We start from the raw sequence: 23,720 nt of genomic DNA on the forward strand, positions 1-23,720 counted from the left end.
ACTCAACAAGAGGCCCCATCACAAAAGGTTCCCCATACTCCTGGAGCTGATACCTATAGATTTGTCCTTTGCAGTTCCAATAGTGGTATTACCCTTTAGGTTTACATGCTAGTTACAAGGGATTTTATTACCAACCTCCTCCAACTACATTTTGGTTTGCGTTACCTCAGATGTTGTAATTGACCCTCCTTACCACCCGGAGATCTATTACTACAAGCTTCTCTATAATTTTTTCTTCTTATGCTAGTATCTGTGTTGGGTTTGATAATTATTAGACTTAATATGAAGTTAGTTACCATGCTACTTGCAAATGGTAGTAAAATAAGCGTCATAGGATGTGTGCACATTGGTTGAAGACTGAAGGTTTAGTATTGGAGAACCTTTTCAACTTCAAAAATTATAATGACTTGGGGAGAAATATCATGCAATGATGCAAACTGTGAAATACGCTCTATACATTTTTTAGTTTGTTACTTCAATTCTTAGAATTATTCTACAATGTTTACTATATGTATAAAAAAATAAGGATGAAAATTTTGGTAAAATTTGAGGAGTCGGTACATTAAAACCTTGGCAGAGAAGCTAGGACACCAAGAGTTTCTGAGAAATGGATGGAGTGGTGGTAAACGGTTAACACTGTATAATTTTTGGGGGGGAAAAAGAAACAAGCACCAACCTTGAATTGTCCTTTTGAAAAAAGCCTTACAGGCTTCACATGAAGCCACCCCATAATGGTAACCCGATGCTATGTCACCACACACCAGACACAGTCTTTTGGGCATTGCATTGAGCATATATTCACATTTGGTTTGTGAATCTTCAGCAATGGTGCTGGAGCAGTCATCATATCTTTTCCTGACGGGCCCATTGCCACCAAGGCCTGTAGCAGATGGGTACAATGGGGGAGAGTCCAGTCCATTCTGGTGCCCGTTCATTGTGGAACTGTAGCTTCCACTGGCGTCTGAAGAGCCACCTGGACTGTGGTGGTTGATACTGTCCGTCAGCGAGGCTGGGCTTGAGGGTTCCGTCTTGATGTATGACGAGCAGCTTGAATCAATGTGTCGATCCTTGCTTGACATTCTGCAGAGAAGCCTGCATGGTAATAAGGAGACAAGAATAAAAAGAAGGCTCTGATTAATAAAAGAAAGCTTCCTGTTTTTTTAAGATTGCTCTGTGGGGGCTAAAGACTGCACATGATTCATTCATCAGTCAATAACCCTTGTTGTACATGAAGGTAATCAGCATAAGGCCATGACAGAGATTTAGCTATGTTACAGACAGGTGGTAAACAAAAACTTTCAAAAGCCCAAATCCCCTTTCCCAAAGGTAAGACTGATTGTCAATAGGTAAAATTGTACATGTGAAATGTGGAATATAATGAGGTAGATTTACACCAAAATAAAAAGAAACAATAAGCAACAATTTTGATCATGAAAATGTTTTCCAAATATTATTTTAATATGACTCTTAGTTGGTGAATTGCAACCACCATTGTACAACATTTGTTGGGTTGTCCACTTTGAGGATCATCAATGTGTAGAGTATAGCTAAAGTATAGACAAAAGTATGAAAATGGTTGTATATAGTTTATCTTTCGGTCTACTCTTGATGGCCAAATAGATGGTTATTCCATCAACATAGACTACAACTTCATGTCAACGAATGATGCACACGAACATTCACAGATCACCATAAGACTCAAGTTCTTACAAAAGAGGGCTGGCATCTTGGTCAAAGCTCTACCAAAGTTCAATTGTTCTACTCTACAGCATCAAAAAGCAAAATATTATTTCATTATAGCTTTTCATTCCATCTTCCTATACACTATTGTCAATTGAAATAGAAGCTGATGCCATGGTCATCCCAAGTCACCTTGGCATCATGGACTAAAACTACTCTATTTATTTCAGTAAAGTTGTATATAAAACATGCAAAAACAGTACATATTGTATTTCGATTCCTAGACATAGTTAAAAGAGAGGTTCCAGAAGAGTCTGGTCACTAGGAGACAACATTTTGATATGAAATAGTCTACCAGAAGCATTGCCTCTGCTCTTTCTCACTGTAAACCTTGTGTTCCCTCTAGAGATGAACACATTTCTTGAAATTTGTTTCTCTTCAATTTGCCACATTTTTCTAAAAAAATCACATCAGGTCCAAATCAATTCTACCCAAGTCAAATATGCTCAGATAGCCCTGAAAACTGGTATATAACACTCTAAGGTCTCCTAAGACACATATTTTTTTCTCTCAAAACTAGAGTCCTAGATGACCAGAGAGAAGAGACCCACATGTAATACTTCTCTTAGGGAGATGTGCAAGCCAGTTCTCCTTCTACAAGGACAAGAGTACTGGATGTCACAGTATTATGCTTCTCTCAAACAGGTCAGTTACCCTTCCAAAAGGTACTGAGGAGTACTGAGCTTCTAAAAAGAAAATTGCCCTAGTTAGCTGAGTGGCATTGGGGTGCTCTTTCTCATTAGAGCAACTAGTATGCACAAGGAATATTGTAGTAAAGCAAATGTTAGTCTGGGAAACATATATGCAAATTAGCATATCTCACATGTGCTGGTATCAGATAGGCTTAGTAGCCTTTTCTTTTTGGAAGGGACACTAATTTGCATACCTCTGGGTTTCTGGGAAAGGTATTTAAATTAGCTTTCCTTTAAAAAAAAAAATGGCAGCAGATGTAAGATATGCTAATTTGCATAAATGTTTCCCAGAAATGCATGAGAAGCATCTGCTGGACTATAATACTCAACATGCATACTTTGGTCTCCCAAATGAGAAAGAGCACCCTCAAGGCCACTCCTGTCCTTTTGGAAAGGGAACTGGCTTGCATATCTTGTTCAGAGAAGCATAATACTGCGACATTTAGTATTCTTGTCCTTTTGGAATGAGAACTGGCTTGCATGACTTACTCAGAGAAGTATTGCATGTGGGTCTCTCTGTGATTTCCCCAAAATGAATCACAATAAATTTGGGACAAATTCCGAATAGGTAGAATTGATTCGCTAATCTTTAGATCTCTCCCTTGACCATGTTACAAATAGCAGTTTCTAAGAGTTACTTGCATCTCAAAATATCTTCTATGGCAGTATTAATCCTAATTGTAATTACATAATGTCCAATATCCAATTGCCAGTATTGCACCTGATGCACAATGAGAGCCTGCAACCTTTAATGAAACTAAAAAATGAGGTCTAGTAAATACTATACTTCCTTAATATGGCTGTAACCTAATTCTTTTAACGCTAATTACAGTCATGCAAGTGTCTCGTCTGCCTTTGCACTCATGGCTCAGGCCAACATTTGAAAGAAAGTGGCTCGGCTCTGACTTACAACAGCTCTGCAAATTCCTTTTAATTTAGAGCACTTACAAAACCACTTATTACCTTATAATTACTGGACTGCTCTCACATACATTATGATCTTAGGCTAGAGTTAGGAGTTATTAGGGTACTAAAATACGCTCCCTTTTACTCGCTCTCTCTCCAGCCATGAATTTTATGCAGCCATGATTAAAGCATTCGTTCAGATTCATCCCTCGCATCCAGTTGTACATTGGAGACCACAGATTCTCCTATTTATTACAAGGCCCAAAAAAAATGTCTTCTTCGTCTTCCTGACCAACATACCATTGAAGCTGTCTAAAATATGTTTCTCATTTCTATACCCTTTCTCCATGCCAAAGTACAAACCTAAGGTGGTCATATCAAAATGTGGTGTAAGGTTTAGTGTTTAGCCATCTTTGCCTTACTGATGTGGTGTTTTAGTCTTCAAAAAACAAAAATGAATATTTGACCTTCATCAAAACTTTACCTAAATTCCACAAAGGTTCTATTTCAACTTTGGTCAACCTTTCATATACAAAGCTCAAATCACTCATTTAAATGGTCTTATTATACCTAAAGATCTGAATGTCCCATATATGCATCAAGGAATCACCATACGTGGTCATTTCTGTCTACCATTTGTCATTTCTAGTATAGCCTTTCTCCAAGTCTAAGTATGACATTTTGGTGGACATACCAAAATGTGGAGGGGCCTTGTGTTTAGCCCGCTTCTTCCTACTGATGTAGTGTTTTACTCTTGATCTAAGATCAAAAATAAATATTTGACCTTCATCAAAGCTTTATATGTTGAGATTCCACCAAGGAGCTTCTACATCTTTGGTCAATTCTTGAAACATAAAGAGTAAATTTAGTAAATTTGGTCATCTCTAATTCTTTGTCAAAATGAAAAGGAAATTTGTGATAAATTCCCATCTCAGTAGATGTTAGGGAATAATTGTCATCACCAGAGGAACTTCTATAATATTTAAAAGGAAAGCCACATTGCTGTGAAGAACACCAATGGCACCCAACACACCTGGAGATCCATTCAGTTCGACCATGGTGTCTGACATTTTGCATACAGTGCTATTTTTCCATCAACTGTGACAGAATGTGGGAGGGCACTTTCTATACAAATGTGCACATAGTTCTACTGAATACTTCTAGAAATAATGGCAATGTCTAGTTATCATGTCCTGTGGCTTTAAGCATCTGTCAGATGGCAGAACATTCACGAGAGGCTATATAATTTATGGGGGAAAAACTAAATTTATTCCATCGATTTCCATAGAAGGGACAAACATTTGACCCAATTTCTGCTTTCCAGATGAACTTGTATGAACATTGACTGCAGGACATCTATTGTTATGCTACGCAATATTTGGAATTGTGCCGGAAACAAGGCTTGGCAAGGGGGGTTGACCTGCTAATTACAGTGGAGTTCATTACACGAAAGACACTGCAGACATCATTCCATTATACTAAGCCGCTAACATCAGGGCGTAATTCATATTCCTCTAAGCAAAAAGGGAAAAAAAATCTCCAGTATTATTATTCAAGAACAGAAATATTCACAATTATCTATAAATTCAACTGTCACATAGTGGGTTTTATCCTAGCCCCTACTTCAATCTAAAATTGGAGGCACTAAAATTCACATTAACTCAAGCAGGAATACAGTGAATATGGCTTTATTTCAAAAGAGCTCTTTTTTGTGTCAGAAAGAAGCCGTTTCCAAGATGATGACTTTATCTCTTCTTTAGAAGAAAAAAAAAAGGTTGATCCTGCTTCTTCTACTAGGTCAGAAATTCACATTATCTCTATTGCTAATATGGCGGTTAACAAATGTTGGCCACACACTAGGATACACTTGTAGAAATACTGTAAAATTAATTCAGTACCGATGACCTCAACACTGCTTTTTGGATGAATATAAAAAAGTCACACTAGTAAATGTGGCCAGAAGATGATAATTAAGGGGTTATCTTGATTAGATGATTGATGATTTGGACTTCGTTCAAATTTTGGATAACCAAGATCACATAAATGAGGGGAGGAAGGACAGTGTCCCTTTAGTCAAAGAGGTCAACCTATGGATCTCCAATGTTTTCAAAACTTCTACTCCCAACAGGCTATACTAGCTTGTGAAGGCAAGAACTTAAGAGCCACAGGTTGGAGACCACTGATCCAAAGCCAAGATATGAACCTTCAGATAATAGATAGGGGTTCAAGATGGAAACTCGATTGTATGAGGATCTGTTCACACTAGCATCAAGGGAAGGTATTGGGAAGGTGTTACCTTTGGATTTTCCAAGCATAGACCTTTTATTTTTGGAAACTATTACATATATTACTGACTGGAGATAAGGGACTGAGGTTCATATTTTAATATATAATAGCAAAAAAAAAATGTATATGTCATTTTGACGGTCTACCATTCAAGCAATAGGCAAGCAGCTCCCTTAAATCTCTGTTCCAAAGTCATGGTGCAACGCGTTTCAGAGCTGACTTCCTTGAACCTTGGATGTTACTACACAATGAGTGTGTTTTCTGCTTCAATTAATTGCACTCTAGCAAAGTGGCAAAAACACAAATCACTTAGTAGAAAAAAATGTGAGCCAGCTGCTCTTGTGTAAGAATAAGGAGGGAAAAAGCAAAGAGACTGAATGAAGTGTCATGTCAGAAATCAACGGTGCAACATGCGATTTGAGGAAACAGGACTACTTTATGGCGACAGGGTGTCATTACGGCATCACAGTAATACGATGCTTTGACAACTCTCTCTCCTAACATATCATCACTGCATTAAGGTGCACTGGCTTAGCCGAAACAAGGTGCACAAAAAGGATTTCTTCTCAGCTTCTAATAAGACTTTGCCTTGTTAAGTTGAGAGGAATTCAGAGCCATTACTAGATAAGACAACAAGTAATAGGTTAGAGGAGGAAACCAAAATTTCAACAATGTCATAATGGAGGAAACGTCATAGTAACGTTCCCAGAATGTTGATCAGTCCTCCAGATGGTCTTAACCAGATACAAGATACCATGATACAAGGTGAGTAAAATTTTGCACTTTTTGCAGATATACAATCCATATTTGCAGCTACCTATTTCAATTTGGGAAAGGAGGGGGTGCTATATTATGGATGTATCTTCATGTAGTGCATCAAAATTTTGGTAGACATTGGAAGACATGGATTTTGGTGCTGGTTTATGAATTGTGTCTCTGCCTATGGGACCAAGTAAGGGCAGCTACGAGAGGACGCACATAATACTGAAACCTTGGTTTATTCTAACTATCACTAAAGGCAGCTATGCACCAGAGCGGTTATCAGAATGCTCCTACAGATGACAGCTATTCCTTTCAGACCTCCCCCCAAAGACATGCATGCTCGGTCAAGTAGGAGAACAAAGGACTGGACAGGTTGAAAAATCCAACTGCCTGGTCCTTCTCTCCCCAGACATCTGACACCAAAGCTAAGTCGAGATATCCCTACACACCGTAGATAGTTGACCAGTCCTGCCAAAGTCTGAGGTTTTAATGAAGTTCATCTAATATGTATAGTCCCCTGAAAGGGGTTGTCCAGGATTTTGCTATTGATGGTCTAGGCCATTAAAATTAATATCATGTCACATTGCTTGCTGTAGCATGATGCTATAAAGATCCATAAGGACTCTTGCCACCACAGAACCTATACCTAGAGTATGCATCTTAATGAAGTAGGTACAATTGTGAATCCTTAAAGGGATTGTACAGGATTTGGATATTGATGGTCTATCCTCAAGATAGGCCATCAATATCAAATGGGCAGGGGTTGGACACCTCACACTCCAATAGTCAGTTGTGTTGTTGTAGCTCCATTGCTGGAAGTTGGCTCTAGAACTGCACAACTCCGTCCATACTATAGCGGATGCATCTGGTCACTGCTCCCATTGAAGTGAAGGCAATAACCATCCCTGACCACCATGCAATGGATGGAGCTGTGTCGACACCGGAGCTACAACTAAACAGCTGACCGGAAGGGGTATGGGGTATGGGTTAGGACCCCCTCCCATTGAGGATAGGCCATCAATATCAAAATTCTGTACAATCCCTTCAAGGGTACAGATTATTTTTATAGGTATACGTTCTATGGTGGCACATAGTGTCCCTATGGCTCTTTATAGCAGAATACTACAGCAATCAATGTGACATGCTACAAGCCCCCGCATGAATTTAGGGAGCACGGGCCCACAGATTGTTAGGGGTGCCTTATTATGGATGCGCACAGTATTATAAGCATGAGCCCCCGGATTCAGTAATTTATATTGTGATCCTTTTAATGCTACCCATGCCTCTTCCTGGCTGGTCAGTGTGTGGGATTAAAGGGTTAACCCGATAAGCCAGTCTCACAGTTTATTCAATCCTCATTATTCAATCTCCTCTGCAGCTACAGATAAGTAGGCCTTGTTTATGGTCTATAGCTTGTCATGGTGAAAGCCATGAAAAACATCAAATCAATACAGCGTTTAAATGAACAATAACGCTGTGCAAATATAGATATGCCATTGTGCATATATTACTCTCCTTACACATCAAATATGCCACGAGGTCCAGCAGTACATCGTGTCAGCCTGCTAAATGCAATCCGACGACCCGACGAACAAATCAGCTAAAAGTTTCCCTTAAAGGGACTCTGCGCCTATTGCAGAAATCATATATATTTATAGATTTATATACAGACACGTGGATGGCATAAACCCCTAGCAGTTCAACTCCCTGAATGCAGAACCAGTTAAGATACACCGGATATAGAGCAAGGGAAGTATACTGACACACCGAACCATCAGACTGCACCAGACTGATCCTTCAAAAACAATATCTAAGGGTGGAAAGAAGGGAGGAAGTATAAAAAAGGAAGAGTAAGCAAAGGATGGAAAGGAATGAAAGGAGAGAAAGGAAGAAAAGAAAAAGACAGGTGGAGATAAAAAAAGGAAGAGAAAGGAGTAATTAAGAAGGAAGGGAAGAAGAAGAGAAAGAAGAAGGAAAGAAAAGGGAGGAGAATTGGAAGGATGGGAAAGAAAGATGAAGGGAAATAAACAGTGGAAAGAAGTGAAAAAGAAGAATGGAAAGAAAGACAGGAAGTTGGAAGTAAACATGGAAGAGAAAGGAGCAGTTAGGAAAAAAAGAAGGGAGAGAAAAAAAAGGAATGAGAAAGGGAAGAATGGGAAAGAATAAAGAAAGAAAAGAAGAAAAAAGGACAGTAAGGTAGAAACAAAAAAGGAACAGAAAGGGAAATCTAGAAAAGAAGAGAAGAAGATGGGAAAGAAGGGCAAAAGAAAGATAGAAGAGAAGGGAAAATATGGGAAAAAAGAAAGGAATAAATAGTAATGAAGGACAGGAAAGTGTAAGTAAGAAAGATAAAGAAATGAGCAGTTAAGAAGGAAAGAAGAAAGGAAAGATAGGAGAGAGAGAAATGTAAGAGAAAGCAAAGGACAGGAAAGAAAGAAGAAAGGAATGTGGAAGCAAGAGAAATGAGCAGTAAGGAAACAATGGAGAAGAAAAGATAGCGCTATGGAAGTAAAAAAAAGAGAAGAGAAAGGAAAAGTTACACTGAAAGGGAAAAAAGGAAGAAAACAAAGCAAAGGAGGAAAGAGAAATAAAGTAAAGGGAAAAGACAGAAAGAAATTATGTAAGAAAGGGAAAAAGAAATAATAGGAGCAAAGATGGTAAAGGAAGAGCGGAGTAAAAGAATAAGGAGAGGGAAAGTAAGGGAAGAAGAAAGGATGCATGAAGGAAAGAAGGGAGAAAAGAAACATGAAAGGGAGAAATGAATCCTTGTTAAAAAGCTCACAAGCACTCTATTTCCTTATCGGATTCACACTGAGGACCCCACTGCTTCCAGGTAACGGTGCACAACTCACCCAGTGTGCTGCCCATTGCTACCAGTCATGGACAAAAATTTCCAAAGTAGTCAGTGTAGAACCTGCTATGGCGTCCAGGAAAGCTAAAGGTCAGTTACTGGTGACTGCAGATGATGAAACGAGACTGGTAAAACCAATGGCGTACTCTAGAAAATCAAAAAAATGAAGAAACTAAAATAATCACCAGCCTTTTGTGTCTGGATGGGACCCAAGGTTCCCTATTACATATTCGCCAGCCATGACCATAAAAGACTAAGAAGGAAGATGCATTATTTCACCGGCCACTAGGGGGCGCTCCTATCGCCACTCTACTGGACTGTATGTAGTATATTTCAGTTGCTTTAGAACAAGTTCATTCTGGAACGGTATTTCTCCTTTGTAGAAGTTCATTAGCCGCTAGCTCGTAATTAAACAGATGTCCGTTTGCTATAACAGTATTGATATACATTTGCTCTAATGCTACAATTAGCCTACACAAGATCTTTACTGTATTGAAATCTCAATTTGGTTCATTCGGCAGGCAGGCGAGAGACATCTCGAGCACACTCTGGAGCTCTTATCTGCTCTACAGTTTCTAGCATGCGTTCTGTTGCGAGATAATCTCTTCTATATTATTTTAAGTGATTTTACTCTGGCATCAGGAGGGGCCCAGCTGGTGCCAACTGTTTGGCGGCTACGAGACAAAATGATGTGAACTTGCCAGAGTGCATAGTTTACAATTCAAGCTCGTTTTTAAACAAACAGATAAAAATGTAAATGCACAATAAAAGTGAGATGAGCCCTGCCGACGACAGCGAGGAAAATGGTGCAACAAGACCCAGGCTACAAGAAGGAATTCGACGATACCGTTAACATTACAAAAAAATTGGCGAGCCGTTCAGTATGCTCCTCCAAAAATCAATGCTCAGGATAAAACATACCCATCACCAGACGACTATATAAAAGAAAATATATAAACCACATAAAGATCAAAACGGGCCTGGGTTTTGCCACCCAGGACAGAAGGGCTTCCACGACCTTATGATCAATTTTCCATTCTCAATGCAGTAGGAGAGCCCTGCACGGTTTCTCCTACCTGTTACCAAAGGTAATTGGACAAACCAAGCCTGGGTCCTTACTTTCCATAGGAGTCATAGTAGCCATTTTGGTATCCAAAAACAAAAGGAAGTAACATTGTAAATAGTTTTGTTAAAAAATGTGCTGCCATTTTGGGTATACACCTTCTATGCACCCTTAGCATGAAGGTCTTCAATTTTGCAATTAATTCTTAATAAATCAAGTGATCTCTAAAACAAGAAAATAGAAAGTTGCAAATTTTTGGTTTTAGTATTAGTTGTTATACCTACAGTTAGCCCTAACACATAAGATACATGTCAGCAGAAGTCCCGATTTTGGCAGGAATGACATACCAAATAATGTGCATGGAGGTCACCCAACTCTACTCCCATAGTAGATGTTAGGCGAGATAAGGCATTGGTAGGAGTCAGATCAGATTTGGCATTGGTAGGTGTGCTGGATGCTTGACCCCCACCAATCTGATATCGATGGCCTATACTAAAGATTTGCTTAGTTTTGAAGTCTTGGAAAACCCCTTTAAATTAAAGAAGTTTAGCAAGATTAGAAAAAGAACCGGCACCCCACGTGAACATAGGTTGTGTCAGGTGTTGCAGCTCAGCTCCACTGAAGTGAACACACAACCTGTGGTTAGATGTGGCACCATCTAACCCCGTACAACACCCCAGTGAACATCTATAGGATCCCCTAAAAGCTTAATTCTAGTGGGTACCATGGAAGCATTTTAGGCTGTTTTATAGTTCTGCATAGGAGCTGTGCACACAAAACGGTAGAATATTTTCAACCCAATCTATAAACGGTATTACTTCATTTTTCATTGTAGATGCAACGGAGCAATTCAACATTGTCGGGCATACTCTTTAAATTCAACTAAATTCCGAGAATCATATATTTCAGGCCTGTCGGATGTGGAATAAACTGATTTGCCGCTTGGCAACGACCCCAAAACCAAAAATCTGTTAATACTATAAGAACACTGCTTGGTGTCACAGTAGACCAGTTCTGTCCATTAGATAATATATAAATTTGAAAAATTTGAGTTAGCTACCAAGTAGAAGTGCCTGTCATTACCAACTACCTTCATGCTTTGGCACCCATAAGTGAAAAAGTCTTAAAGGGAACCTTTCATATTACATGTGGCATCTCATCTGCAGGTGGCATGTTATAAAGCAGGAGGGGCTGAGCAGATTAATATATAGTGTTATGGGAAAAGATTTAGTGTGATTTGTATTTTATGCAATTAATTCCTGGCCCTTTCTATGCTTAGGAGTCCAGTGGGTGGTCCTATGACTGTGCACAGCTGTCAATCACTAAGTAGACCCACCCACGCATAGAAAGAGACGGATTTATATATAAGGTCTACTGCATATTTCCCCACAAAGCTATATATCATTCTGCTCTGCCCCTCCTGCTCTATACCACGGTGCTCGTGGACAGGACAAGGTGAAAGGTTCTTTTTAAGAGAAATGACAAACTCGTCTTAAGATCATGGTGGGTTCGGTTGGCAATCTAATGTGTGTGGGGAGCTTCCGACTCTTCCCGACCATGATCCGAGACAAGGATCGGGCGAAATTTATATTTTTGCCCAATCCTTTTGCTCTCCCGGGAGAGAAGCGTCTGGGAGCGGCTTTCTCCAGACATACCTTTTTGGGTGAGCGGAACGTATATGGGGGAGTCGGGAGAGACAGCTGTCGGCAGAAGGATGTGCGCATGTGGGCGCCTTTAGACTTTTAAATAAAGTACATAAAAGGGTCACATTTGCAAAAGTTGCTTAGAAATAAGAGATTTTCTTTATCGCCCCCCTCCGTTCTGTGAAAGTTGCAGGATGGCGTTCGCCTGCAATCAGTGTTTAAGTGAATGTTTGTCCCCGGGTGTTTCGGCGTGCTGTCAGCTAGCAGCGGGGAGCTGGCGAGTTGTTACTACATTTGATTTGATTGTCAGTAGGAAACATCATTTTCCCCAACTGTTTGTTGCTTCTTTGGAAGGATCGGCTCTTCCTTTAGACAGACTCCTCTCCTCCTCTTCGGCGGCGGAGTCTCTGCATATGTTAGACACGGCTCCAGTTGACAAACAAAGTGACTGCGTAATTGTGTTTGAATTCACTGTAGTAAGCTGTCATTTTTAACCTTTTATGTGTGTGTGCGGCTAGCGGCTCACCTTGCTGTCGCTGTTTAGTGGGATAAAGGCTTGTCTGACAGAGGAATGTCTAATCAGATCCTACAACGAGGTTGGGTTAACCCTTTACACTGGCAGCCTGTGAATGGGTAGAAGAGTCCTTAAAGGGGTGGTATGGAAAGAAAGCTTAGCCCTTGAAAAATGTTACAATTTTACAATAATTTTCTGTAGGGGTTCGTCATGTTTGGTTAAGATCTCTGCTCGCTTTCACCGTATAGGCACCTCCATTGCTTATTTCCAGGGGATGCAAATCTGTTCTGTGGTCACGGGGGTCGACACACAAAGCAGAAGTCGTGTGGCTGAGACGCGCCCGTAATGTGGCTGAAAAAAGTGATGAAATATTTTTTGCTAAAGGAACTTTCCGGGAGAACGAAAGTGATGACTAGTGCTGAGCGAAAGTGGAATTCGATTCGCCGCAAAGCCGAATTTCCTCATGTTTCGTGGTAGCGAATCGATTTTCCCTGAATGGGAACCTGACACAGTGTAAAATAAAAAAAATATATCATATTTACCTCCTTCATTTGAACATGAAGAGCCAGCTGCCGCCATCTTGTGACGTATGAACTCACCACGATCATTATCACGGGCCGTGCAGGATTTCTCACTGGATCTTCAATTAAGATGGAGGTGGCCGGCTCTTCGCCATCAAATGGATGAGGCGAGTATGATTTTTTTATTTTTTTATTTTACACTGTGTTTTTACTGTTAGGTGCCGCGATCAGCAATGAACGTGGCATCTAAAGGGGTACAATGACAGGGGCATTGCGCAATCGCCTCCCTGTCATTGCACCCCCTACTTACAAAGTGATGAAGTAATTTGTTACAAAGCAAATTTTTTGTAAAATCCAGTGAAGCAGCCGAATAAAATTTTTGAATGCTTCACTCATCACTAGTGATGACCTATCCTCAGGATATCATATCTGTGGGGTCCGACTCCCGTCACCCCCGCGAACAGCTCTTTACATGGGGCACAGTTTTGTATAGCACTGTTAATAAATCATCCAGTATATGGAGCTGTGATATGAGCTCTATATGTTGGTAGTATAAGAACACCATATGGCGGCATTGTACAATATATTATTTTGCAGTGTATGGCGTTGGCGGAACCATATTGCATTATATAGCATAAATATAGCACCATTTGGCGCTTAGACGTTTGGTATGGTTATGTGTATACTGTCCGATAAAGCACCATATGGTGGCACCAACATTAAGAACCTAGTCTGGCAAAACTGAATATGTTTCCACTGTCTGTGAAATCCGCACCTGTGAAATAATATTTAGCTGCCCCTAAAAAATGACAAAAACTGGGGAAAAAAACGAAAAAAAAAAAAAAAAACACTGCAGAGGTAGAGGCTGCAAAAATCCATCGATATGACAAAGTAATTACACTAAAGAGCTAAAATTGTAATTAGAGCAAATTCCATTAGGAGAAAGGCAGGTGCCTGAGTAAAGATGACAAGGTGCGGGGCGCAGGAGAAAAATCTAGAGAAGCGGCTGCAGGGAAGCCGCGTCTTTAACCAGATCAAATTCTTGAAATTGGCTGTCAAGACGGGATTGTTGTGATTTATACCCGTCTATCAAGCACACGAGAGAAAGACAGAGAGAAAAGCGGAGCTGCTGTCTCTTCCATTCGCAAAGCACCTTTAATTTCCTCCGCGCCATCTGTTAGCAAATCTAATTCACATTCGCCCTAATCTGGTTTAGTTCTATAATACTAATACTCCTACTACCTTTAGAAAGAGCCGCCGCTCTGGCTTTACGTAAGAACTGGACACTGATAAAGAAAAACGGAAAATGGATTTCCACCGGCAAAACTACAAACGAGTCAATAAGAATTCCAAAAAATAAAATAGTTCAGAAAATCTATGGATGACCTATCTGATAGGTGGGGGGTCTGACTGATAGCACCCAGGCCAGTGGGGGTCAGACTCATAGCACCCAGGCCAGTGGGGGTCAGACTTGTAGCACCCAGACCAGTGGGGGAACAAACTCATAGCACCCAGGCCAGTGGGGGTCAGACTCGTAGCACTTAGGCCAGTGGGGGAACAGACTCATAGCACCCAGGCCAGTGGGGGAAAAGACTCATAGCACCCAGGCCAGTGGGGGTCAGACTCGTAGCACCCAGGCCAGTGGGGGAACAGACTCATAGCACCCAGGCCAGTGGGGGTCAGACTCATAGCACCCAGGCCAGTGGGGGAACAAACTCATAGCACCAGGGCCAGTGGGGGTCAGACTGTTTGAAGATCTTGGGCAAGTGCTCCAGCCTCTTCCTCACCCTGTGACGTCACGTCCATCAGTCACACGCCCTTTGTGCAGCTTCGGATTTAGCTGCAGTACCAAGCACAGCCACTATAGGAGGCATGGCGCTGTGCTTGATATCATCCAAAGAGCTGATCGGCAGCTGATTGCCTGAAGTTGGATCCATCAGATATTGATGACCAATCCAGCAGCAATGGTCATGCTTGCACACTATTGGAAAAGATGCCGACCTCTCTGGTGGCAGGGACTGTGGGAGAACACATAGGCACGCATGGACAGAGTCTCCTGTCCACCTCGCATCTGCGCCACAGCAGTGGTCATAACCACCTGGAAACGAGCAGTGCATCATGTGATGGAAAAATGAATCCAGCCAGCAAAGGAGACAATATGGACAATCACAATGCATTAGTAAGTAGAGATGGCCTTGCGGTTTGCCTGGCGGTGGTTTCGCGGCGAACTTTGCTCGTTCGTGATTTGCCAAACATGCGAACATATGGTGATATTCGCACACGCCATATTTTTTTGCATTGCGCCGAACTTTGACCTATGACACATCCATCAGGTGGGACAGGACAGCCAATTGAGACGTTTCAGCACATGGACACACCCCCAACCTAATAACAGAACCCGATCTGGCAGCCATTTTACATTATGTGTTTTGCCAGTGTAGGGAGAGGTTGTATTTTGGAGCAGGGACAGTTAGGGGCACCAAACGCTAGTTAATAGGGCCACAAAAGTCCTTTTAAGGACTGGTATAGGTGTGATATAGAGGGGTGTGATATACTTATAATGTACTATCCAACATAAAAAGTATATTATAGTGTATTTGTATTGTGCAGCAGTTGTGTGCGGTTCTGCTGAGATACGGCAGCTATACAGAGGGACAAACGCTATTGGAGTATCTAATTGCAACGGGTGTGATATACTTGTTGCCCCCCAAAAAAATGCTTGAGGGCTGCGATATACCTTCTTCCACAAAATCCTGATTGAGGGGTGCTGTATACCTGTTTCCGCCAAATACTGATTGAGGGGTGCTATATACCTGTTTCCGCCAAATACTGATTGAGGGGTGCCATATACCTTCTTCCACCAAATACTGATTGAGGGCTGCAATACACCTGCTTCCACAAAATACTGATTAAGGGGTGCTATATACCTGTCTCTGCCAAATACTGATTGAGGCATGCTATATACCTGTTTCCGCCAAATACTGATTGAGGGGTGCCATATACCTTTTTCCACAAAATACTGATGCTATTGCTATATACCTTCTTCCATCAAATACTGATTGAGGGCTGCAATACACCTGCTTCCACAAAATACTGATTGAGGGGTGCCATATACCTGTTTCCACCAAATACAGATTGAGGGGTGCCATATACCTGTTTCCGCCAAATACTGATTGAGGGGTGCTATATACCTGTATCCACCAAATACCGATTGAGGGGTGCTATTGCTATATACCTTCTTCCACCAAATACTGATTGAGGGCTGCAATACACCTGCTTCCACAAAATACTGATTGAGGGGTGCTATATACCTGTTTCCACCAAATACTGATTGAGGGGTGCTGTATACCTGTTTCCGCCAAATACTGATTGAGGGGTGCCATATACATTCTTCCACTAAATTCTGATTGAGGGGTGCTATTGCTATATACCTTCTTCCATCAAATGCTGATTGAGGGCTGCGATATATACCTTCTTCCACAAATAGTGCCCTTCTCTACAGACTTAGGCAGAGGGTCGTTTAGAAAATGACAGGCAGAGGAAGAGGCAGACCGTTCCGCAGGGATGGTAGGGGTCGGGCAGGTGCACCAGGCAGGAGCCTAAGTGGGAAGTTGGAGAAGGCACGTGCGATAGCTTCAAAGGGCGCACAAGAGTTGGTTGAGTGACTCACTCAGCCTTCCGCTTCTGCACCCTCTCCATCCTCTGTATCTAAACCCTCCTCACTCTCTGCTGTGTTCACCCCCAAAGACACCACCACCACCACCACCACCACCATAGCCCATCCACTCGAGTCAAAACATACCAATGCGCAGCCATTCTTGGCATCAGATGAGGAAGAGGAGGGAGCAATGGCCGCCCCCCAGCGGTCTGACGACAGTACCCAGATCAGCCCAAGAAGGGTGGTCCCCGCTGTTGGTGCCTACTCCGAGATCTCTAATATCAGTGGTGGTGAAGGTGACGATGAATACGTGTTGATGGACGTCACGTGGGTGCCCACAAGAGAGGAAGAGGAGGGGAGTTCAGAGGGAGAAACGGAGCAGCAGATAGGGAGGAGAAGCAGTGCACAGGAGGCAAAAATCAGACTGCAAATGTATCTGGAGCGAGCCATCCACCATGCACAGTCACATCTTGCGCTCCCAGGATGCCGGCACATGGCTCTGCAGTGTGGGCTTTTAACGTGTCCGCTGCTGATAATAGTATTGACATCTGCAGCTTGTGCTGTCAACGCATACGTTGCAGTAAGCCCAACACTCACCTAGGGACGACCGCCTTGAGAAGGCACCTTGCATCCCATCACCGAGCCCAGTGGGAGCAACACCGTCAGAACCCACAAAGACCCACTCCCCGGTTCTGACACAAAACAAACACAAAATGGCAGACATGTTACCAGCATCACAGAGGGCTGTCAGAATGCAGCATTTCAAGGCCTTGCTATGAGAGATGCTGCATTCTGCTGTTACAGGCACTGTCAGAGGAATTTCCACCCACAGCAAAACTACCGCGCCTGCAAAAAGAGGCGGTTTGAAGATGTGTTGGTCACTTCGGATATGAGATAATTCTTGCAAGCAATCCATCGACAGCCGCCCTATGGATCCAGTCTCAGAGAACGCCTAGACCGACAGATGTCCGACTACATCGGGTTAATGGCCGATGTGGACGCGCTGAGAAGCGAGGAACCCCTTGACTACTTAGTGTGCAGGCTTGACCTGTGGCCAGAGCTGGCACAATTTGCCATGGAACTCTTGGCTTGCCCCTCGTCCAGTGTCCTGTCCGAAATAACATTCAGCGCAGCAGGGGGGATCGTGACTGATAAGCACACTCGTCTAGCTCACGACAGTGTGGACTACCTCAGATTTCTAAAAATGAGTGAGGCATGGATCTCGGAGGAATTAAACACCTGTGATGACCATGTGTAATTGAATTTCCTTATGCCAGCCCACACATATCCGCCACAACAAGGAACAAAGAATGGTCCTTGCCTTATGTATATACAGCCGCATAAAAGGCCTTTTATGTCAGGTGAATGCCTAATTTTTGGGGCCTGTAATGGCCGACAGTTACTTATTTATCCTGTGACCACCTAATGTACCTCCAGCGACAGAATCCAAAGTTCTTTGCTGTCAGGAGAATGCCTGTTGCCTAATTTTTGGGGCCTGTACTGGCCGACAGTTAAATTTTTATCTCTAGCCACATAATCACATCCTTGTCTCACTCCTCTGCCTCTCATTATGGTGGCATTCACTATAATGACCTTCTAATATCACAGGGTCATGTGACTGTGCCCTCCACCCGTACTGTGCCCCTCACCATGTACTGTGCCCCCTTATACCCTGCATTGTGCCCTCTTACCACACCCTGTGCAGTGCCCCTAGTCATTCCCTGTACTGTGCCCTTTTATACCCATTTATCTGGTCACGGTATGGCGGTGTTATCCGGTCAATGTATGGCAGTGGTATCAAATAACTGAAAGGCCATAACTGTATCCCTTTCCCTGCCCACGCCATCCTTTTTTAGACCTGGCATGAGCGGGAAAAATATGCAGATTGCAGTGCTAAGGACCTTTGCGCCACAATCTGTGTCAGAAATACAACTAACATAGTATTATAAGGCCCCAGGGGTATTATAAGGCCCCATTCACACGTCTGCAATTTTGTTCGGCATTTTGCGGAACGGAATTGCGGACCCATTCATTAATATGGGGCTGCACGATGTGCGTCCCGGCTCCTGAAATACGGACCCGCACTTCCGGGTCTGCATTTCCGTTCCCGAAAAAAATAGAACATGTCCTATTCTTGTCCGCAATTGCGGACAAGAATAGGCATATTCTATTAGTGCCGGCGATGTGCGGTCGTGAAAATGCGGAACGCACATTTACGTGTTTTGCGGACCCGCGGATCCGTGAATCTGCAAAACACGTTACGGAAGTGTGAATAGACCCTTATTCGGGGGTAGGGCTAATATCTTTATATTATATAGATTCTAGTGTATTATACTGTGCCCTGTATTTCCCAGTAGAAAATGATTCTTGGGAAGCACAGTCCTCATCCCTGACCACCAGGACCAGGTAGCGCTCTGTCAGTACATGGCGGCCTCCCCTCTCTGCCTTGCTGCTCCGCTGTGTACTGGTGCTTATTCTGACACTAGGGCTGGGTTTACATCCTATTTTTGCCATCCATCTAATGCATACCAAAAATGTATGTGTTAACAGATGCCTCAAACTGATGCCGTACAGGGGCGTCCGTTCACCTTACAGTTCCATGGTAGAAAAAAAATTGAAAAAAATTTTACGTTAACGTATGCAACGTGGAGCGCTGCACATTTGTATACATCAAACCGATAGGAAATATAATTTCTCTAGGCTCCAGCAGGGCACATTTTTGAGAGTTTCCCTTTAAGACGAATAAAAATGGCCCCTGATTAAAATACATATTTTTTGTGGGAATTTTTGCCAATGATCCCCGTCGGGTATGTCACTGTCCATGTTGTGGGACTATTTGTGCACTCATAGTTTGTATTTGGTGGCTGCAAATATGACCTGAAGATTTTTGAGGTTCTCCGGCTATTAAAGTCAATGGGCGCGATGCGAATGCGCGATTCGCGAACATTTTATCGCAAACGCGAATGCGCGAATCGTCCTGGCGAATCGTCCCGGCCAATGTTCATCCATCACTATTAGTAAGTGCCTTGTATTAAATTTTTCTACATGATACATGCCATTTGCTGAAGCCACACAACCCCTTTAAGAGTACAACCCTCTTAGGTGATTGGATAAAGCTAGTCATGCACACTAGGTTAACATGGTCCGAACTTGCAGAGTTGGTAGGTGGGCCTCCTGTGAGGACAGGTGTTTGGGGAGAGAAGGATCAGGCAGTTGGATTTCAACATGCACAATCCTTTAACTCTCATGGGAGATAAGTCACCACCAGAGGTGTCCACCAAAGGCTTACTACTCTGCCCCTATTTACACCACATATACATCAGCCCAGACAGATGCGTGTGTGCAGGAGGTCGGGAAGGATAGCTGTTGGCTGAACCATTTTTAGACCAACAGGTATGGTCATCTTTAGGAAGATCACATGACCGTCTATAGGTCTAATATTCTATACTGGGCTCAATACACATTGTCTAGATACAGACCTCCATATTTTTTGCATAGACATAGATATAAAGGGGCTGCCACCACTGGGGGGAGTGTTTTACATACAGTACCTTTGTACTATGGATGTGTAAATTGTATGTATTAGGCTCCTAAGCTCCCTCTAGTGGTGGCTACAGGTAAATAGAATTTTATTATTTATCCCTCTGTGTCTTTTCTATTATGATACGCTATTTTGGATCTACTGTAAGTAGCTTGAGTATATAGCTACCTCATGAAATAAATAGTTATATATATATATATATGTATATCAGAGACAAATAGCCAGTGGAAGCATGTAATATGGGGTAAATATCTAACAACGACATAGCGCAGCATCTAGAGCAGGATAACTACATGTCTGCGTGAATAAGCTTTCAGGTTAATCGGTTGTGACTTCTGATGACTGCAGCTATAAATGTGGGTGACAAATTTTAAATGGCAAATAGCCTTTAGGTGCATAAAATCGCACATTAACACGAGAAGGTGCTATGGACAGTGAGCGTGGGGAAAACTATACAACTCACAACTCTGCAGTAAAATATTGCTGAGAATCCAGCGCTTTCTTTCCAATGCAAAACTGCAACATAATGAGGAGTTTCACAAGACAGAAGCAGAAAACCAATTAGGAAACTTCTCTGTTTTAGAAACAGCAACACCCTTGCCAGGGACGTTGCTAGGTTAAAACATTTGGGGCCTGGACCCCTGATGTTTTTTCCCAGGCCCCGAATGTCCTGCCTGCCAGATAGATCCAACTGTATTGACATCCTCAGGGGCACGACAATTGAATCTAATGCTGTGGAAGATCTGAAGGACCTTTGGTGACATCACAGGCATGTGACTAGTAAAACAGGCAGTGGTTGAGAAGGACCTGCGATGATGCATTTTGGAGGGGGAAGGAGAGATGGTGTGATGTTATTTACATTGGACTGTATGGTGCAGGAAGGAATATCACTACAGGGGGCATTCTAAACACTGGGGGCACTTCAGGGTGAGCATTATAACAGTAGGGGGCAGTATAAATACTGGGGGCACTGTAGGGGACATTATAGGTGTTCTTATTACTACTGGGGGCTCTACAGGAGGGACTTATAGATCTGCCTTATTTCTACTAACAGCACTATGGGGGGGCCTTATTACTACTGAGGGGTCTGTAGAGAGCTTTATTACCACTGGGGGAACAATAGGGAGCCTTATCTGTACTGGTGGCTCTGTGAGGGTATTATTAATACTGGAGGACTCATCTACTAATGGGAGCATTCTTGGGGAGCGTTATCACGGTTGGGGCACTGTAGGAGGCAGTATTATTAATGAGGGCATTCTAGAAGGGAATTATTATTGGTGGGACTATGAGGCGCACTATTACTATGGGGGCACTAATTTTTCTTCAGGACAGTATTTAAGGGCATTGGGGACCACAGCAAGCAGGAGGATGACACTGGGGGGACTCCAGGTTGGGGGATGATGATAGAAATGTGAGGACGCTAAGATGAATGTGTGTCACACTCTGCAGAGACGAGGCGTGTCTGAAAGTTGTATGGACCAAAAGGAGAAGATGATGAGAAGATCTACATCGGAGGAGAGGTCACCTGGAGGCACTGGATATCAGAGGTATGTACTGCTGTATAGCAAATACAGCTAAATGTGGTGTGCGGGGGGGAGGGTCGAGAACTGGGCCATATTCTTTTGGCCCCGGATATTTTGAGACCCTAGCAACGCCCTTGCCCACACGCTGAATCTGATATTGGAGCTCAGCTAGATTTAAAGGCTTATGGACACATTTGGTGCAATATTTTTATGATTGCATTTTACTCATTTTGGGCTAAAATTTTTTTTTTTTTCATGTGGTCCTTATTAAAAATGTTCAGCAGTTTTTTAGATACAGGGTTGAAAGATTTGTCTGGTTGTAAACTATTACTACTGAGTCTTACCAGCTGATGGCTCATATAAAGCCTTATCTCTGATCTCCTGACCTCTAAATCAGTCACTTTAGCCATATTCTTATAAGTCTGATAAGAGTTTAGCTATGATGAGCATTTATGAGGTCAGGAGATCAGAGATAAGGCTTCACATGAGTCGTCAGCTGACTGGATTGATGTTTAGCCCCTGTATCTCAAAAACTGCTTATTTTGTTTAAAAAAATAAAGATTACTTGAAAAAAAGATTTTTATCCTAAACTTATTAAAATATAGTTATACAAAAAATTGCCCGAAAGGTGTCCATAGCCTTTAAGTGACTGCGACTGAACTGCAAACTGTCCTGTTACTTCCAAACCCATCCGCCGCCAAAAAAGGTAAGTATCGTGAGTCATCTGAGCAGCATGTCTCACTTTTTTTAATATCCAGGAAGCCCACTCAGCAGGTCAAACCATTCATATACTTACAACCATATTTTTTGGCGCAAAATAATAAAGCTGTAGCTTTAAGACCAGTAGGTAAACCCACGCCCCCATTTGAAGACACTCCCATTTAAAGCCGTATACACACCTTTAAAAAAAAAAAAGCCTCAACTTGTGTCTAAAGTCAGTATTTAAAGGCTAACACATAAAGAGGCAAGGCGCTTTGTTAAGAATAGCAGGTACGATGCACTTCAGCAGACGTTTTATGTTAATCTCTGTTGCGTACAACCAAATTAGCAAGATTAAATCACGCACTGAAACCCCTACGCGAAGGAGCTGCATGTTAAACAAGACGCGCTGTCACATCGAGGTGACATGCATCATTATACTTAAGCTAAAGCACCTTTCAGGATGTCAGATCTAGGCGGAAGGTAACAAGACACGCCAGTGGCGAAGAGCGATTCGCCTGAAAATGTTATTCCTCGCATTTTATTTAATAAAAAAAAATAAAAACTTGAGATTTATGTTACGGGTTATAAGGCTGAGAAGGCTGCTATAGAGGGGAATATATTGCAACGGCGCACAGTATATCAGCCATAGGATAATTATTTATATAAAGCTGGCACTCTCAGCCTCCTAACATGTCGCAGATGGGATTCATATATTCTAAAAAGACATATAATAACCTGTCTGCCGCGGCCACTGATGGATACGTCTTTAATCCAAATGACCACAATTTTCTCTCGGCTTGTCACGGTGGACAGGTGCAATAGGAATTTACTTTTCATGATTCTTGAAGTTGAGAAAGCTCGGGGAGAAAAGTACGGAAAGGATATGATAAGTGCCGTCGATCAAGAGAGCGAATGGACAGGACGCGGGTAAATAAAACGCACTGTTCCTCAACTAATGGAAATCGGCCTGATTCACTTGATGTATTATGTTTTCTAGGAGCAACCAAGATGAGCTGGAAAACAGCAGCGTCCATATGCATGTAGCGGCAGGACTTTCGGCTGCCAGGCTGCTAATCAGCTCTGCTACATTCAGGGCATGGCTATGATCGGTGACTCCAGCTTAGCTGCATTGTCTAATGGGAGTCTGTGGTAGTCTAAATTATCAGAAGCTCAATATACTCTTAAAAGGGTTATCCAAGACTAAAAAATGTCCACCATATGCCGGACCCCTCACACTGAATATACTTACCTGGCTCCCCACGCCACTCCTGGTCCTCGCACCGCTGCTAATTCTTCTACCCATGCGCGGATGAAAACA

General features: G+C 42.4%; 1 protein-coding gene across 9 annotated transcripts in view; it reads right to left on the reverse strand.

Moving 5' to 3' along the window:
• The window catches only part of ESRRG (estrogen related receptor gamma), a 365,234-nt gene that overhangs the window by 141,143 nt on the left and 200,371 nt on the right, over positions 1-23,720 (reverse strand). For all 9 annotated transcript variants that reach the window (XM_044282199.1, XM_044282193.1, XM_044282194.1 and 6 more), the window contains one exon: positions 677-1,092. In XM_044282199.1, coding sequence (XP_044138134.1) covers positions 677-1,079 — 403 coding nt within the window. In that variant the 5' untranslated portion in view covers positions 1,080-1,092. The remainder of the gene's footprint in view (positions 1-676; positions 1,093-23,720) is intronic.

The sequence above is a fragment of the Bufo gargarizans genome, chromosome 2, assembly GCF_014858855.1.
Source record: "Bufo gargarizans isolate SCDJY-AF-19 chromosome 2, ASM1485885v1, whole genome shotgun sequence".
In the NCBI taxonomy this organism is placed as follows: Eukaryota; Metazoa; Chordata; class Amphibia; order Anura; family Bufonidae; genus Bufo; species Bufo gargarizans.